The sequence below is a fragment of the Penaeus monodon genome, chromosome 1, assembly GCF_015228065.2.
Source record: "Penaeus monodon isolate SGIC_2016 chromosome 1, NSTDA_Pmon_1, whole genome shotgun sequence".
Taxonomy (NCBI): Eukaryota; Metazoa; Arthropoda; class Malacostraca; order Decapoda; family Penaeidae; genus Penaeus; species Penaeus monodon.
Genome location: NC_051386.1, coordinates 47,970,287 through 47,988,219, shown reverse-complemented (window position 1 = coordinate 47,988,219; position 17,933 = coordinate 47,970,287). Strand labels below are relative to the sequence as shown.

Here is a 17,933-nt window from a genome sequence, read left to right as displayed (position 1 = left end):
GTGCCTCTCTCTTTCTCTCTCTGTTTTTATCTCTCCCCTCCCCTCTTTGCCTGCCTCCCTCCCTCCCTCCCTCCCTCCCTTCCTCCCTCCCTCCGTCCTTCCTTTCCTGCTATCCTTCCTTCTTCCGCCCTTCCTTCCCTCCTCCCCTCCTTCCCTCCTTCCCTCCCTCCCTCCCTCCCTCCCTCCCTCCTTCCTCCCTCCCTCCCTCCCTCCCTCCCTCCCTCCCTCCCTCCCTCCTTCCCTCCCTCCTTCAGACCCTCCCTCAGGCCCTCCCTCCCTGCTCCCCTCCTTCCTTCCATCCCCCTCCCTCCCCTCCTTGCTTCCCTATCTCGTTATGGTAATTCGGTGTTGTACCATGTCGCTGGAGGTGGTAATTGCTAATGAAAAGGTTGTCTGTTAATTGAAGGCAGATACATTTCTTTATTTCTTTCTCAACTGAGCTCTCTCCCCCCTCTCTCTCTCTCTCTCTCCCCCTCCCTCCTGTCACGTGACCTTGCGTAATTGACCCAAATGGAATGCTTTGATAAAGATCGTTGCTTAATGGCTGTAATTTAGGGACGTTTTTTTATTACTATTAAATGTTTTAAAGAGGTAATTAACATTACTTCATGCTTAAAGATCGGGATTATACCAGACGTCGCAAGCGCTTAAACTGCACGCATTATATCTACCCCCCCTTTCCCCCCCCCGCTCTACCCCCACCGCATATTATTCACCCCCCCTCCCCCGCGCTCCATCTTGTCCTGCCATCTGATCGCGAGTGAATTTAACTTACGCAGCTGTGGTTTCGTTAGAGTAACTGTTATGGATTCAGTTTCGCCGTAATTAGGTTATGGATTAAGTGGATGTATTTGTGTGAGGATTTATTTTTTTCTTTTCTTTTCTTATTTAATGTTTTTTTTTTCTGTTTTATTTTTTTCTGCTTAGTTTTTTTTGTATCTTTTATCTTTCTTTTTTCTGTTTGTTTCTTTTTTGTATCTGTTCTTTTTTTTTTTTTTTTTTTAATCTCTCTTCTCCCCCAAGCTTAGCGATTTATGGCACCGATTTGCAGATGTGGCGTCTTTTTTTTTTTTTTTCAATATGTGTAATTTTTTTTTTTTTTTCAATATGTGGCGTCATTTGTTTCAATATGTGGCGTAATTTTTTTTTTTAAACATGTGGCGTTATTTTTTTTTTCAATATGCGGCGTCAATTTTTTTATTTCAATATGTGGCGTCAATTTTTTTTTTCAATATGTGGCGTCAATTTTTTTTTTCAATATGTGGCGTCAATTTTTTTTTTTTCAATATGTGGCGTCAGTTTTTTTTTCGCGTTTATGGCATTCCCAACATGCCTTGCGACACAGTGGCGTTCGCGATTGTCTGACCTCGAGCTGAAGTGAGGTCATTCGAAGCCAATTCAGCGCAAATGTCTTCTTGACCTTTGGCTTCGGTGCTGCAGCAATGCTTTTTTTTCTGTATTTTTTTTTCTTTTTTTTGGTATGTTTTTTTTTCTGGGAAAGTTCTATCCGTTTTGGTTTGTTTGTTTGTATGTTTGTTTTTATATTTTTTCTGATGTTTTTTCTCGATTTTTTTTTGTCTTTTTGCTTCAGTTTTCTTTTTCTTCTTCATCCAATGTGTTTTTATTTTATACTTTCCTTGTTTTCATTTTCCTTTCTTTATTATGATTATGGTTATTATTATTATTATTATCATCATCATTATTGTTATCATCATCATCATCATCATCATCATCATCATCATCATCATCATCATCATCATCATCATCATCATCATCATCATCATCATCATCATCATCATCATCATCATCATCATCATCATCATCATCATCATCATCATCATCATCATCATCACATATTAGTAGTATTATACACGTCGTTATCTGCACAGTGGCACTGATGAAAGTAATGTCATGCAGGAGTGTACGTTCATGCGTGCGAGGGCAGTAGAGAATGGGTGTGGCACTTGCCTCCCTTGCACTGGCACTGTATCACATTTCCATCTCGGGCGGGGGTCTGTCGCCGAATGATCATGGGCCACCGATGTCGTCATAACTTATGCGATTCTGTCAGACCTCATGTGATAGGTCTTATATGTTGATTTCAGACCTCATGTGATGTGTATTGACGTCAAACCTGTGTCGTGATTTTCGATCTCACGAGAAAATGTCAGGTGCTGTTAGATCCCGTATGTGGTGCTGTCAGACCGCATATGAGACGATAGGTCCAATCTCATGTAATGATGGATCTTATTGGATGTCAAACCGTAAGTGAGATTGATCTCATGGAGACGTCAGACCTCCTTTGATAGGAGAACTCACATGGCGTTGTGTGATGACCTGCTGGCGTTATAGTCCTTTCGCTGAAACGACACTGAAGGCGATCGTGACTGGAGCGAGACGTTGTACTCTTGTTGTCATATTATTATTTTTTTTAAAATTAATTTCTTGTGCTCTTGTTATCTATCTATCTATCTCTTTATTTATCTGTTTGTTTTCATTAATATATTCATACGTCCTTGTGGAAAATGGATGTGTTTTCGTTAACTGCGCCTCGATGCTGTAGCGAGCTCAGTGGTGCCAGGGCGGTCGTCTGTGTGAGGATTGGACGCCACGCCCTGGGAGGACTACATGAATATTCAACTTTTGTAGCCTGCTGCAGTGGCTGATCCGTTTGTACCGCTTAAAAGGTTTATTTTTCATTGCTTTTTCCTACAATTTTTATGTATTATTTTTGTCGAGTTTAAACGCATGATTAATTCCATTGATGTTTACTGAACCATGTTGCGTAATGAATTTCGTGAACACTAAAATGCATGGAGTAATATTAATAACAATTATCATGAATCAATAAGCAATAACCAAGTATTGATTTGCTTTCTTCTCTTTCCAGGTAAGCGGTTCGGGATCATAGCAGTCATGAGGTGAGGCCCTTCATGAGGGGAGGCCCTTCATGAGACTTGTAAGGTGTCTGCTGCAACTCATGGCCGACAAAGAGTGTGTTGCGGTTGTCAGGGATTAGGTACTGTTGGAAGAGTGAGTGTACAGGAGGCATGTAGAGGGAAGGGACATATGACACATGTCAAGTGAGATGAGTTTTAACCTCATGACACACAGGGGATGTGAAGTATGACGCATGTCAGTTGATGGTTGTGCCTCATGATAAGCTACTGTGTGGTCACTCTGTTAAGGTATATATGTTTTTTTCAAATTTAGGAAGTTGGCTTAACCGACGAATAACGCGACTGTTAATTTCTCACCCCGAAGGAATTGCGTAAAAAGAGTAAATGCACCTAAAATGGTAATGCCGTGGACAAGTGGCAGTGCATGACGTCATGTAGAGGATGCCAGAGAGGTAACTGGTCATAGTGGTTTGCTATAGTGACGTTGATATGGAGTGGATGGGGAGTGTGGTTTCTGTGGTCATGTGATGGAGATTATTTTCCTTTCAGAATATACTATATTCTTATATGGTGGATGCGTTACGTACCCTGCCTCTCTCTTCCTTCCTCTCCCCCCCTTCTCCTTTCTCTTATATTTTCGTACCTCCTTCTTCACCTTCTCCCCATCCCTCCTCCTACCTCCTTCTTCACCTTCTCCCCATCCCTCCTCCTTTCCCCCCACCTCTCTCCTCGTTCGAGAGAGCTGAATGAGGTGATTCACGCCCAAGAGTACATCGATAAGCAGGCAGGGCGTTCTCCCGCTCGCATCCTGTGGCGGCGGCGGCGGCGGCGGCGGCGACGTCGGGGAGCGCGGTCGGGTCAGCTTCAGCGGCCGGCGAGTGTGAATCATTCCGGCGGTGGGCTGGCTGACGTGTGTGACGTCACGGGTCAGCGGCGAAGAGGGGTTGAGCGAAGGACTTCCGCTGAGATAAAGAGCAGCGGGATGGTAGCGGTTCTGTGGTTATGATTTTCATGACTTCTTTGCAGACGGGGGAGTTGGGAGCGAACGATGACCCAAGTGTCCTTGGGTTTCTGTTCACTAAGCGAATTTCAGTGGCGTGGTATGGAAACACATACATACATACGCATACATACATACACATATTCACACATACATTCGTATACATAATACATACATAATACACACACAACACACACACACACACACACACACACACACACACACACACACACACACACACACACACACACACACACACACACACACACACACACACACACACACACACACACACACACACACACACACACACACACACACACACACACACACACACACACACACACACACGAAAGGGTGTGTCGCAGGCTGGCAGACGGCAAAGGACCACATCCAGGGCTTCAGCTGCTGCTAATCTTGACCCCGAGACTGGTCGCGGGGTATTTCTTTTCTCTCTTTCTATCTCCTTCATTTTGACTTGTTTCTGTTTCTCTCCGTCTTTGTTTTTGAGCTCTGCCCTTCTCTCTCTCCCTCTCCTTCTCTCTCTCTCTCTCTCTTCTCTCTCTCTCTCTGTTTCTTTCTCTCTCTTTCTCTGTCTCTCTCTCTCTCTCTCTCTCTCTCTCTCTCTCTCTCTCTCTCTCTCTCTCTCTCTCTCTCTCTCTCTCTCTCTCTCTCCCCATTCTCCCCTTCTCCCCTTCTCCTCTCCCCTCTCCTTCACCATCGCTCACATTCCCCTTCACCCTCTGTGTGACCCATACTCTCACCATCTCTATCACTCATCTATCACTCTCCTTCACTCTCTCCTCGTTCTGTCCCTCACAGTCTCATTTTCGCTCATGCTCTTCCTCCTCACATCTCTCAACCTCCAGCCCACCGCTCACCGTCTACTCTTCCTTCTCCTTTTCAGTTTCGTCTTCCTCTTCTTCTTTTTCTTTCTCCTCCTCCTCCTCCCCTTCTTCTTCTTCTTCTTCTTCTTCTTCTTCTTCTTCTTCTTCTTCTACTCCTCCCCCTCCCCTCCCAATCCCAATCCCAATCCCAATCCCCCTCCTCGTCCCCGTCCCCGTCCTCCTCCTCCTCCTCCTCCTCCTCCTCCTCCTCCTCCTCCTCCTCCTCCTCCCCTCCCCCTCCCAATCCTCCTCCTCGTCCTCGTCCCCGTCCTCGTCTTCGTCCTCGTCCTCGTCCTCCCTATGCCCAGCTGCCCTTGCGTCACGGCCCGCTCCACTTTGGGCTGTTAACCATTCACTATTCACCATTCAGGTCGGATTTAGGAGCCTTGAACGAGGGCGAGGATCCGTGATGTAGATTTTGTTGGCGATAACGAACGGCTGTACAGATGTGAGGGTCGAGGCTTGTCTGTCATTTAGTACTTGAAGCTGCTATTGCACCTATCAACTGATAGCTTATCTCATCTCGGGTGGGGTAGGGTGTCGGTGCCTTTGCATTTTGTTGCTGTTGTTGCATTGGTTTCTATGTGTTTACCATTTTTCTGAATTTGTCTCCTGTTTTTCCTTTTTTTTTTATCTTTCCTCCTCTCTCTGTTTTCTTTCTATCCGATTGCTTCGTAAATCCTCGCTTATTTTTCCTCCTGTCTTTTTTTTTTTACCGACTTCCTTTCCCGTCGTTATTTTTTTCATATTATGTTTTTGTTTTTTTTCCGCCTTTTCAGTTCTCCTCTCGTTGTTTCGATTGATTGCTTTCGTCTGTTTTGTTTTCCTTCCTTTATTTCTTAGTGTTTGCTTTGCTTCCTCCTCTTCTCATCACTTCCGGTTCTTTCTTGCCTATTTTGTCTCTACTTTTCCTTTCGATCTTCTTTCTCTTTTTTCTTTTATGTTTTTCTTTCATTTTACTGTATTTCATTCTCCCTACCTTTCCTCACCTTTCTACTCGTACTCTCTCTCCTCTCCTCTCCTCTCCTCTCCTCTTCTCTCTTCTCTCCTCTCACCTCTTCCCTCTTCCTTCTCTCCCTCTCCCCTCTTCTCTCTCCTTCTCGTCCTCTCTCCTGTTCCCCCCCTCTCTCTCTCTCCTTCCCTCCTTCCCTCCCTTTCCCCCTTCCCCCTCCTTCCCACCTTCTCTCCTCCCCACCCCCTTCCCATCCTTCTCTCTCCCTCCCCTCTCCCTCCTTCCTCCTCTCCCCCCCCCTCCTCTTCCCCCAGCTATCGCATCCCAGGAAAGGGGGAAAAGACCGGACTCTAGCCACGTGACTCCCGGTTTGTTCAGCTGCCTTGCTCCAGTATCGCGTTTGGGGTTGCGTCACTCTCTCCGGCTTGGTTTGCCTGGTAGGTCTGGTTGGTTGAGTGGGAAGGTGGTTGAGTTGGGTGGATGGTAGGGTGGCTGGGTGGATGGTAGGGTGGTTGGGTGGATGGTAGGGGGGTTGGGTGGATGGTAGGGTTGTTGGGTGGATGGTAGGGTTGTTGGGTGGATGGTAGGGGGGTTGGGTGGATGGTAGGGTTGTTGGGTGGATGGTAGGGTGGTTGGGTGGATGGTAGGGGGGTTGGGTGGATGGTAGGGTTGTTGGGTGGATGGTAGGGTTGTTGGGTGGATGAGTGGGTGGTTGGGTGGATGGTAGGGGGGTTGGGTGGATGGTAGGGTGGTTGGGTGGATGGTAGGGTTGTTGGGTGGATGGTAGGGGGGTTGGGTGGATGGTAGGGTTGTTGGGTGGATGGTAGGGTTCTTGGGTGGATGAGTGGGTGGTTGGATGAGTGGTTGAACTGGTGGGTTTCGGGCTTGCAGGTTCACATTTTTTTCTCTCGGATATTATGATTTATTATATTCACATATTCGTTTTATTCAACCTCCACTGTTCGCTTTTCTTTGTTGCACCTTCCTTTGTGTTCTTTGTTTCATCTTTCTTTGCGTCGCTCTGTTCCACCCTCGCGACTCTTCCTTTGCGTTCCTTTGTTCCACCCTCGTGTCACCCTCTTTCTTTGTTCCACCTTCCTTTGCGTCTCTTTATTCCAGCCTCGTGTCTGTCCCTTGCTTTCTCTCCCCCTCTCCCTCATTCCCTTTTCTTCTTGTCCTCTCCCTTCTTCCCTTCTTCCCTTTTCTTGTTGTCCTCTCCGCCATTCCCATATTCCACCCCTTTCGTCACGCCCCCCTCGCCTCGCCCTTCGCTTAATTCCGTTCCATAAGTCCATCACTTCACGCCTCGGCGCCTCCTCGCTTCCACGCCGCTTGCCGTCGGGCCCTCTGCGGAGTTTCTTCCTACTCGTTTTATCCTCCTCCTCCTCTTCTTCTTGTTCTTCTTGTTCTTGTTCTTCTTCTTCTTCTTCTTCTTCTTCTTCTTCTTGTTCTTCTCCTTGTTTTTCTTTTTCTTTTTCTATTTTTTCTTTTTCTTTTTCTTTCTTCTTCTTCTTCTCCTTCTTCTTCTTCTTTTTCTTTTCCTCTTCTTGTTGTTTTTTTGTTCTTGTTCTTCTTGATTTGTTTGTTTTTGTTTATTTGTTTTGTTGCTTCTTCTTCTTGATATTTTCTTCTTTTTTATTTTTCTCCTCCTCGTCCTCGTCCTCCTCCTCCTCCTCCTCCTCCTCCTCCCTCCTCCTCCTCCTCCTCCTCCTCCTCCTCCTCCTCCTCCTCCTCCTCCTCCTCCTCCTCCTCCTCCTCCTCCCCTCCCCCCTCACCCTCCTCCTCCTCCTCCTCCTCCTCTTCCACCTCTCCTTTCCGAATCCTTTTCCTCTTCCTCTTCCTCTTAATCGCTACCAACATTTTCCTTCTTGTATTTTTTTTTATTAATTTTCTTCATTCTCATTATTCTTATTATTCTTCGTGAATTAATATACAAGCACGCACACGCACACGTGTGTGTGTGTGTGTGTGTGTGTGTGTGTGTGTGTGTGTGTGTGTGTGTGTGTGTGTGTGTGTGTGTGTGTGTGTGTGTGTTTAATTAGATGTAAACATAGATATATGTTTCTATGTTTATTTTGGTTCGTTTGAAGGTGAGTTGGTAAGACCATGTTTACTTCATTAATTGTTTCCCTCCTCAACATTTCATCATTCATTTTCTATTTATGTAATTATTATTATTATTATTATTTTATTTTGGGGGGGAGGGAGAGGGAGAAGGAGACAGAAGTAAAAGGTGAGAGAGGGAGAACGAAACAGAAGTAAAAGGCGAGAGAGGGAGAGAACGATGGATGCATGGAGGGCGGGAGGTATTATTAGCGAGTCAATTCAGGTTTCGTATTTGCATTTGGGCATCAGTGATGGGATCGAGTGCATTGTATGTATATATATATTTTTTTATTTTACAGAGTATGGCATAATTTTGTAGTTTACTCACATTTATAATTGTTGGGGATTTTCCTTATTTCTATTATCCAGTTCTTTAAACATTGATAGTGAAAGAATGATGTGATTTAACAAGAAATGTATGTAGCTATATAATCACACACACACACACACACACACACACACACACACACACACACACACACACACACACACACACACACACACACACACACACACACACACACACACACACACACACACACACACATATTTTGTGTGTATGTGGGTGTTTATTTGTGTATATGTATGTATTTAATGTAAATACGTATACTTGTTGCCATGTGGAAGAGTGAGAGCGAGGCGGAAGCCACTTTACCAGGAAAGAGAAAACAGCCTCCGTTGCGGGCGAGGCGGCGGCGGCGGGCCGGCATTTCCCTCGCGCCCGGGCCCGAGGCCGAGCGACCCGCGGCGGAGCCAGGCGCGACCGCTGTCCCTCACGCTGGCCGAGTTTCCCCGCCTCCCACCTTGAGTTTTTCCCCGCCGGCACTTTCTCTCTCCCTCTCTCTCCCTTTATTAATCTCCCTCTGTCTCTGTCTCTCTTGCCTCGCGCTGCCTCAGTATGGCGAGAGGCATTTGGGTCAGGGATGTTGCTCGCATTGTCTGTTGCTTATTTGATGCCTTTTGTAATGGTCGTCTTCTTTGTTTTCGGCAAACGTGAAGATCTCACTTGGTTGCGTTGCTTTCTCTGGCCCCTCTTCTCTCTGTTTCTTTTACCCTCTTTCTTTTGTCCTTATCATCATATATTCATTTTGCTTATAAGTTTCACCTTTCTGTTTTTTTTTTTTTTTTTTATGTTATATGTTATTTCTGAATTTGGGAATGATACTCGTATTTGAATATATTTCGAAACGAGCTCTTGACCTTCTTTGGGCGAGGGTCAAGGTCACCTCAGGCTCTGTCTTTTTTACCTTTTCCACGATTTGTTGTCGCGTGACGAGCATCTCTGTAGTCTTTCGTGTTTTGAAATTGGCCCAATGTTTTCAGTCTGTGTTTGTCTTTCCTTGTATTCCTAAAAGTGGATTATTCATCCGTTGGACATTTCGGTTGATGTTTTGTTTGTCCACCATCTATCCATTAATCCTTGTTTGCTTCCTTCCTTTCTTTCTTTCTTTCTTTCTTCATTCCTCCCTCCCTCCCTCCCTCCCTCCCTCCCTCCCTCCCTCCCTCCCTCCCTCTCTCTCTCTCTCTCTCTCTCTCTCTCTTCTCTCTCTCTCTCTCTCTCTCTCTCTCTCTCTCTCTCTCTCCTCCCTCCCTCCCTCCCTCCCTCCCTCCCTCCCTCCCTCCCTCCCTCCTCCTCTCTCTCTCTCTCTCTCCTCCTCTCTCTCTCTCTCTCTCCTTCTCTCTCTCTCTCTCTCTCTCTCTCCTCTCTCTCTCTCCCTCCCTCCCTTCCTCCCTCCCTCCCTCCCTCCCTTCCTCCCTTCCTCCCTTCCCTCCCTCCTTCCTTCCATCCATCCCTCCATCCATCCATCCCTCCATCCATCCATCCCTCCATCCATCCATCCCTCCATCCCTCCATCCCTCCATCCATCCATATCCATATCCCTCCCCCGTCTTGCCAGTCAGCCATCTTCATTATCATCTCTTTATGCAGAGACATGGATAAACAGTATGGCTTTTTTGTGTTTATTTTTTATTTATTTATATATATTTTTTTGGGGGGGGGAGGGCGGGGTATGGATATGCAGTTCGCGATTTTTTTTGGCTGAGTTGATGAGGGAGAGGCCGTTGGGGATTTTTAAATCTCTCTCTCTCTCTCTCTCTCTCTCTCTCTCTCTCTCTCTCTCTCTCTCTCTCTCTCTCTCTCTCTCTCTCTCTCTCTCTTCTCTCTCTCTCCCCTCTCTCTCTCCTCTCTCTCTCTCTCTCCTCTCTCTCTCTCTCTCTCTCTCTCTCTCTCTCTCTCTCTCCTCTTCTCTCTCTCTCTCTTTCTCTCTCTCTTCTCTCTCTCTCCTCTCCTCTCTCTCTTTCTCCCCCCCCTCTCTCTCTCTCTCTCTCTCTCTCTCTCTCTCTCTCTCTCTCTCTCTCTCTCTCTCTCTCTCTCTCTCCTCTCTCTCTCTCTCTCTCTCTCTCTCTCTCTCTCTCTCTCTCTCTCTCCGCTTCTCTCATTTCCCTCCCTTCCGTCCATCCCTTTTCCCTGTAATGAAAAGATCCTGCCTCCCCATAAGTCTTTTGATATTTGAGCGGGCAAAGTTGGTTAAAGTTACTAACTTCCCTACCTCCGTCCCTGCCGGTCTCTGCCCTCCCTCCCTTCCTCCTCCCTCCTCCCTCCTTCCCTCCTTCCCTGCCACCTTCCATCCCTCCTGCTTCCCCTCCCCTCCCTCCCTTCCTCCTCCCTCCTCCCCTCCTCCCTCCTTCCCTCCTTCCCTGCCACCTTCCATCCCTCCTGCTTCCCCTCCCCTCCCTCCCCCTTCTCTCCATCCAAGCTGTCTGTGTCAGCTGGAGGGAAGTTTGGGGGACATTTTTTCCCCATCTTCATTTTACTTCTTTCTCATATTTACTTTCCTTACTTTTTTATCCTTCTGAAGGGTGTGTGTAGAGGGGAAGAGGGGGAGGAGGTAGAATGATTCTTAAGGTTGTAGTGGCTCGAGTAGAACGCCGAGGAATGTGGCCGGAAGGAGAAGGGTGGAGGGAGACAAGAGTGAGAGTTGGCATCGTGGAAACGATAAATAACAACAACAACAGAAACTAATATCTAGACAGCTGTTGTCACTGTATCTTCTACTTCTCTTTTTCGTCTTCTTACCCTTCTTCTTCGGCTCCTTCTTCCTTCTATTTTCCATTTAGAGGTTGTGGAGTTGTGACTTTTTTAATTGAAAAAAAATCTATATGCCTCAAATTTCGCCTGATCACAGCTGTAATGATTCCTACGTAATTGGACATGTATATTGTGCCCGGTCTTATTAAGTCTGTGAAAGTTCTAGTCTTTGCTTTACAAATATTGGAACGCACAAGATATACTTCGCTTCAAGTTTGACTCTCGGACCTTAATTGGAGAGAATCCTGATGTTAACGACGTCAATAATTAAACCGTACGGATTCGCGTTGTCTTCATGAACCAAGTGTTTGACTTGGGGAATCGTAATTAGGGGTGATATTAATAAGGGATAATGATGTTCTGGGCCCTTAATGCATCTGCTTTCGGAACGCAGTTGGGTGACGCGCCTAATGGGTTGTGAAGACTCTGTTTGGTGTGTTTAGGGTCGTAGTGTGATCGTGTGTGATGTTCAGTCTCGTAATCTAAGGTGAGTGTGATGGATCATCTGCCAGCCTAGTCTTTAAGTGTGATGTATCCTTTTTAAGAGCACGGAGATTTGGGCGCTTCGGAGAGTCACTTTTGTGTTATTTTTTTAAAAGGCCAATTCATCATCATTCATCGATCTGGACTCTTCAACGACCACGACGACCAATACTACTACTACTACTATTACGACATCCTGGGTCGTTGTGAATCACGAATCCTGAACGAGGTATTGATCGAAGAGGCCCATGACTCAGCTACTTGATCCGGGGAAGTACACGTTGTTTGAGGTGGAGGAGGAGGAAGAGGAGGTGGGGTGGAGGTGGAGGTGGAGGTGGAGGAGGTGGAGGAGGAGGATGTGGTGGTGATGGTGGAGGAAGTGGAGGTGGAGGAAGAGGAGGTGGAGGATGGAAGAGGAAGTGGAGGAGAGAGGGTGGTGAGGGAGAGGAGGTGGGGTGTGATGGAGGAGGAAGAGAGGAAGAGGAAGAGGAAGAGGAGGTGGAGGAGAAGGAAGAAGGGAGAAGAGAAGGAAGAGGAGGAGAGAGGAAGGAAGAAAGGAGGTGGAGTGGAGGGGGAGTTGGAGGAGGAAGAGGAGGTGGAGTTGGGGAGGAGAGGAGAGTTGAGAAGGAGGGAAGCAGTGGAGAGAGAGAAGAAGAGAGGTGGAGGGGAGGAGGCAGGTGGGGGTAGGGTGGTGGTGGTGGGTGGTGGTGTGGGGGGGATGGGTGGGGTGGGAAGAGGTGGAGGAGGAGGAGAGCAGTTGGAGGAGGAGGGATAGCAGGTGAGGAGGAGGAGCAGGTGGAGGAGGGAGAGCTGGTGGAGGAGGAGGAAGAGCAGGTGTGAGGTGGAGGTGGAGGTGGAGGATGTGGTGGTGTAGGGGGAGAGAGAGAGGGAGAGGGAGAGGGAGAGGGAGAGGGAGAGGGAGGAGGAGGAGGTGGTGGTGGTGGTGGTGGTGGTGTGGTGGTGGTGGTGGTGAAAGTGAAGGTGAAAGAGGAGGTGGAGGAGGAAGAAGAGGAGTTGGAGGTGGAGGTAAAGGGGGAGATGGTAGTGACGGGAGAAGGGAAAGGGAAAAAGGGAAACGGAAGCGAAGGGGGAAGGGGATGGGAGGGTTTAGCAGGGATGTAGATAGGGAATAGAGAGAGGAATAGGAAAAATGAGGGGAGGAGGAGGACAAACAGAAGCATAATAAGAGGGTGAGGAAGAGGGAAGGGACAGGAGAATAAGGACGAGGAGGAAGACGAGGAGAAAGTGAATAAAAATGAGGAAAACGATGATGATGATGATGCGTATCAGTTGTGGTGGACGGGTTGACGAAGGAAGAAGAGGAGGAGGAGGGGCAAGGAAGGGGAAGGAGTGGGGGGGGGGAGTAGAGAGGATCGGTGAGGAGGGGTGGGGGTGGGGTGGGGGGAGGTGTTGCTTTAGAGAGCATGACCCGAAACCCGGTGCTGTCATGCCGGGGCGCGCTGGCGTGAGGGTTGGCCGGCGTCCAGGAGTGTGATGAGAGTCTGGTCGAAAGCGTCGAATGCGCCCAGTTCGCTCGACGGACCTTTTGCCCTCCCGCCGCCAGATGCACGTCTGTCTGTCTGTTTGTTTGTCTTTATATCTCTCTTTGTCTGGCGATGTGTAAGTGTGCCTGTCTGCTGTTCTCTTTCTGTTCTTATTCATTCATTCGCTCTTGTCTTCTCGCCCTCCTTTCTCTCTCTCTCTCTCTCTCTCTCTCTCTCTCTCTCTCTCTCTCTCTCTCTCTCTCTCTCTCTCTCTCTCTCTCTCTCTCTCTCTCTCTCTCTCTCTCTCTCTTTCTCTCTCTCTTTCTATTCTCGTTATCTTTCTTTCCATTTCTATTTCGCTCTTTCTCTTCTTTTAACCCCTACTCCTCATACCCTGTCTCGCTTTCCTCCCCTCCTCCTTACCCCCATCCCTTCTACAACCTCTCCCCTTCCCTCCTCCACCCCCTCTCCCCTTCCCTCCTCCACCCCCTCTCCCCTTCCCTCCTCCACCCCCTCTCCCCTTCCCTCCTCCACCCCCTCTCCCCTTCCCTCCTCCACCCCCTCTCCCCTTCCCTCCTCCACCCCTCTCCCCTTCCCTCCTCCACCCCCTCTCCCCTTCCCTCTCCTCTCCCTACAACTCCCGTCTCCTCCTCCTCCGTTCCCCTCCCGCTCTCCCTCCCCCCTCTCTTGTCCCCCTTCCCTCCCCATCATTCGGGCCCCCCTTTCCCCGGGCTTGGGTTTTATATATATGCTTTCCCTTTCTTGGGCATTTTTTAAAACAACTTTTTTTGTTCGTGTGAATTATTTTTGTGTAGATTGTATTTAATGGTAGGTCTGGTTCATTTACCAGTTTAATTTATTGATTTAAAGTGTTGTGTGTTTGATTAATACAGTGGACTGTTTAGTGTGGATATATGATGATTGTGGGTTTATATTGATCGAAATGACAATGCTGTAGTGATAAATGTAGTGTAAAAAAAACTGCTTGCATATTAAACTGCCCTCATGTTGCAAATCAATGCAAAACTTTTATGATTTGTGATAATTTTTACTTAAAAAAAAAAAGCAAAAAATGTTGCCTTGGGGGAAAAACAAAACCCCCAAAACAGGAAAAATAATAAGTTAAATTAATAAGCAATCGAAAAGCTAACCCAAAAAATTTTAAAAATTTTCCACCTAAAATCAGTGTCCTCCCCCCTCCATTACATAAAAAGGCTGCCAATTTGGAAAATTAAGAAGTTAAGAACGAAAGTAACCCCACCCCCCCCTCCGTCTCCGAAAAAGTACGAAAAGACTTGAAGAATTTGGGAATCTAGAAAAAACCACCCACTTATAAGGCCAGATTTGTAAAATTTGGTGGTTCAACCCCCCTCCCCCCCCTCGTCCCCCCAATATAAATTTCAAATCAGGAAAATTTGGAACTCAAAAGCACCCATTAAAAAGAAAGAGGGGGAAAAAATGCAGAAAAAAAAATTTTCAGGTTTTGGGGAAAATTTTTAACCCCTTTTTCCATTGCTTTCCCCCAAATCGGCAATTTCTTGGGCCCTTTTGCTCTCCCCGAGCAGTCTTTTACCGCCTCCATTTCGTAGGTGTGAGCGTGGTGGTGGTCGCAGGGACGCCACCCTCCCCCCCTCTCCTCGAGACCAGTGCCAGTGTCAGTGACAGTGCCACTCGCGAGACACTGCAGAGGATATGGGCGAAGTGACCGTATGTAGCCTCCTCTTCTCCTTCAAACCCCTTTTTCCCCATGTTTCGCTCTTTATCTATTTTCTTTTTTCTCTTTCTTTAGCCAGTTTTCAGGACATGCTCGTCGTTTTTTTTGGAGGCTAAAGCTTTTTTTTTTCCCCCGGTTTAGATGCCCCTAAGGGTAGGCCTTTTTGCATGTCGGCCCCCTTCTCTCTTTCTTTCTTTCTTTGTCCTTTTTCTTTCTTTCTTTTTCTTCTTTCTTTCCCCTTTTCCCCTTTCTTGGGGGTTCCCCCTTTCCTTTTTTTCCTTTTTCTCTCTCTCCTCTCTCTCTCCCCTCTCTTTTCTCTTTGTTTTCAAACCCCCTCTCTCATCTCCTTCCCCATCTCCCCTCCTCCTCTTTTCCTTTTCTTTCCTTTTTCTCTCTCTCTCTTTCTTTCCTCTCCTCTCCTTTCTCTCTCCCTTCGCTCTCCTCTCTCTCTCTCTCTCGTCTCTCTCTCTCCCCTCTCTTTTTCTCTCCCCTCTCTCTCTTTCTCTCTTTCCCTTTTTCTCTCCTCTCCTCCCCCTTTTTCTCTCTTTCTCTTTTTTTCTTTCCCCCCCCCCCCCTCTTTTTTTCTCTCTTTTCTCTTTCTTTTTTCTTTTTTTTTCTCTTCTCTTTTTCTCTCTTTTTTTTCTTTCTTTTCCTTTTCCCCTCTTTCCCTTTTTTTTCTTTTTTTTCCCCCTTTCTTTCTCCCCTTTCCCTTTTTCTCTTTTTTTCTCTCTCTCTCCCCTCTCCCCCATCTCTCCTCCTTTTCTTTTCTTTTTCCCCCCTTTTCCTCTTCTCTTTTATCTCTCTTCCCCCTCCTCTCCTTTTCTCTCTTTTCCTCTCCCTCTCTCTCTCTCTCTTCCTCCCTCTTTTTTTCCTCTCTCTCTCTCTTTTCCCTTTCCCCTTTCTCTTCCCCTCTCTCCTTTTCCTCTCTCGTCTTTTTTCTCTTTTTTCCCTTTTTTTCCCTCTTTTCTCTCTTTTCCCCACCCCTCTCCCCCCTTTTCTCTCTTTTCCTCTCCCTCTTCATCTCGTCTCTCCCCCTCTCTTTTTCCTCTCCTCCTTCTCCCCTCTCTCTCTCACCCCCTCTCTCCCCACTCTCCTCCCCTCTCCCCCTCTCTCCCCACCCCCTCTTTACTCTCTCTCTCTTTTTTCCCCCTCCTTTTCCCCCCTCTCTTTTCCTCCCCCCTCTCTCTCTCTCCTCTCTTTTCTCTCTCGTCTCTCCTCTCTCTCTCGCCCCTCCCCCGGGCCTTTCCCCCCTCTCCCCTCTCCTCCCTTTTCTTTTCCCTCCCCCCCCCTCTCCCCCCTTCCCCCTTTTCCCTCCCTCTCTCTCTCCCCTTTTCTTTTCTCCTCCTCTCTCTCTCTTTTTCTCCTTTCACCCTCTCTCTCTCCCCCCTTCTCCCTCTTTCTCTCTCTCTCTCTTTTCTTCTCCTCGGGCTCTCTCCCCTCTCTTCCTCTCTCCCCCTCTTCTCCCCTCTTTCTCCCCCCGTCCTCGTCTTCCCCCTCTCCTCCTCCCCTCTTTCTCCCTCCCCTCTCTCTTTTCTCCCCCCTCCCTTTTTTCCTCTCTCTCTCTCTCTTTTTCTTTCTCTCTCCGTTTTCCCCCTCTTTTCCCCCCTCGTCGCCCCTCCCCCTTTTCTCCTCCTTTTCCCCTCTCTCTCTTCTCTCCCCTCCCCTCCCCTTCCCCTCTCTCTCTCTCCCCCCCCTCCCCTCTCTCTCTCTATCTCCTCTTCCTCTCTTCCCCTCTTTTCCCCCTCTCTTTTTTTCCCCTCTCTCTCCCCTTCCCTCCCCCTCTCTCTCTTCCCCTCTCTCTCTTCTTCTCCCCCTCTCCTTTTTCTCTCTCCTTCCCCCCTTTTTTTTCTCTCTCCCCTTTTTTCTCTCTTTTTCCCCCTTTTTCTTTTTTCCCCTCTCTCTCTCTCTCTCTCCCCTTTCTTCCCCCTTTTCATCCTCTCTCTCCTCTCTCTCTCTCTCTCTCTCTCTCCCCTTTTCTCTTTCTTTCCTCTCTTTTCTTCTTTCCTTTCCCCCTTTTTTTTTTCTCTTTCTTTCTCTCTTTTCTCTTTTCTTTCTCTCTTTTCTCTTTCCCCCCTTTCCCCTCTCTCTCTTCCCCCTCTCTCTCTCTCTCTCTTTTTCCCCCCTCTTTTCCCCTTCCCCCCCTCTCAATTCTCCTCTTCTCCTCTTCTCTTCTCTCTCTCCCCCTCCCCTCTCCCCCATTCTCTCTTTTCTCTCTCTCCCTTTCTCCTCTTATCCCCCTCTCTCTCTCTCTTTTCCCTCTCTCTCCTCTCCACTCTCTCTATCTCTTTTTCCCCCCTTTTCTCTCTTTCCCCCCTCTTCCCCCCTCTCCCCTCTCCCCTCCTCTTTTTCCTCTCTCTCCCCCCTCCCCTCTCCTTTTCTCTCTCTTTTTCTCTCTCCCCCCCTCCCCTCTCTTCCCCCTCCTCTCTCTCTTCTCCCCCTCCCCCTCTCCCCCCCTTCTCCTCTCTCTCTTTCTATTTTTTTTTCTCTCTCTCCCTCCTCCTCCTCCTCCTCCTCTCCCCCCTCTCCCCTCTCTCCTCCCCCTCCTTTTTCCCCTCCCCTCCCTCCTCCTCCTCCTCCCCTCCTCCTCCTCCTCCTCCTCTCCTCCTCCTTTCCCCCCCTTTTCCCCCTCCCCCCCTCCTCTCCTCCCCTCCCCCTCCCTTTCCCCCTTTTCCCTTGCCCTCTTTCCCCTCCCTCCCCTCCTCCCCCTCCACTCCCCTCCTCTCCCCTCCTATTCTCCTCCCCTTTCCTCTTCCTCTCTCTTCACCTCCCCTTTTTTCCTTTTCCTTCCCCCCGGCCTTCTTTCTTAAACCCCCCTTTTTTTCTTCATTTCCCCTTCTTTCCTTCTCTCGGGGTTGCTTCCTTAAAACCTCTTCTCTTTCCTCTTTTTTTTTGTCTCGGCCGTTTTTTTTTTTCCTCTTCTCTTATTTCCCTTTCTTTCCCTTTTTTTTCCCCCCAAAAACTTTTTTTCCCCCCCTCTTTTCCCCCTTTTTTTCCCCCCCTATTTTTCCCTTTCTTTTTCCTCCTCCTTTCCCCCCCCTCCCCCCTCCCCTCCTCCCCTCTCCTCCTCCTCCCCCCCTCTTCCCCCGCCTCCTCCTCCCCCCCTCTCCTTCTTTCCTTCTCCTCCTTCTCCTCCCCCCCTCCCTCCCCTCCCCCCTCCCCCCTCCCTTCTTTCCCCCTCCTCCTCCCCCCCCTTCCTCCTCCTCCCCTCCCCCTCCTCTCCTCCTCCTCCCCTCCTCCTCTAGCAAGTGCACAGCATAACTGGCGAGATGTGTTCGTTGCAGGAAACCCTGGGGATACATCTGTCTCGCCCCGGACG

At 48.2% G+C, this 17,933-nt stretch overlaps 1 protein-coding gene across 3 annotated transcripts in view; it reads left to right on the top strand.

Moving 5' to 3' along the window:
• The window catches only part of LOC119573262, a 155,495-nt gene that overhangs the window by 64,337 nt on the left and 73,225 nt on the right, over window positions 1-17,933 (top strand). For all 3 annotated transcript variants that reach the window (XM_037920417.1, XM_037920407.1, XM_037920425.1), the window contains exon 2: window positions 14,493-14,610. In XM_037920417.1, the coding sequence (XP_037776345.1) occupies window positions 14,596-14,610 (15 nt within the window). In that variant the 5' untranslated portion in view covers window positions 14,493-14,595. The remainder of the gene's footprint in view (window positions 1-14,492; window positions 14,611-17,933) is intronic.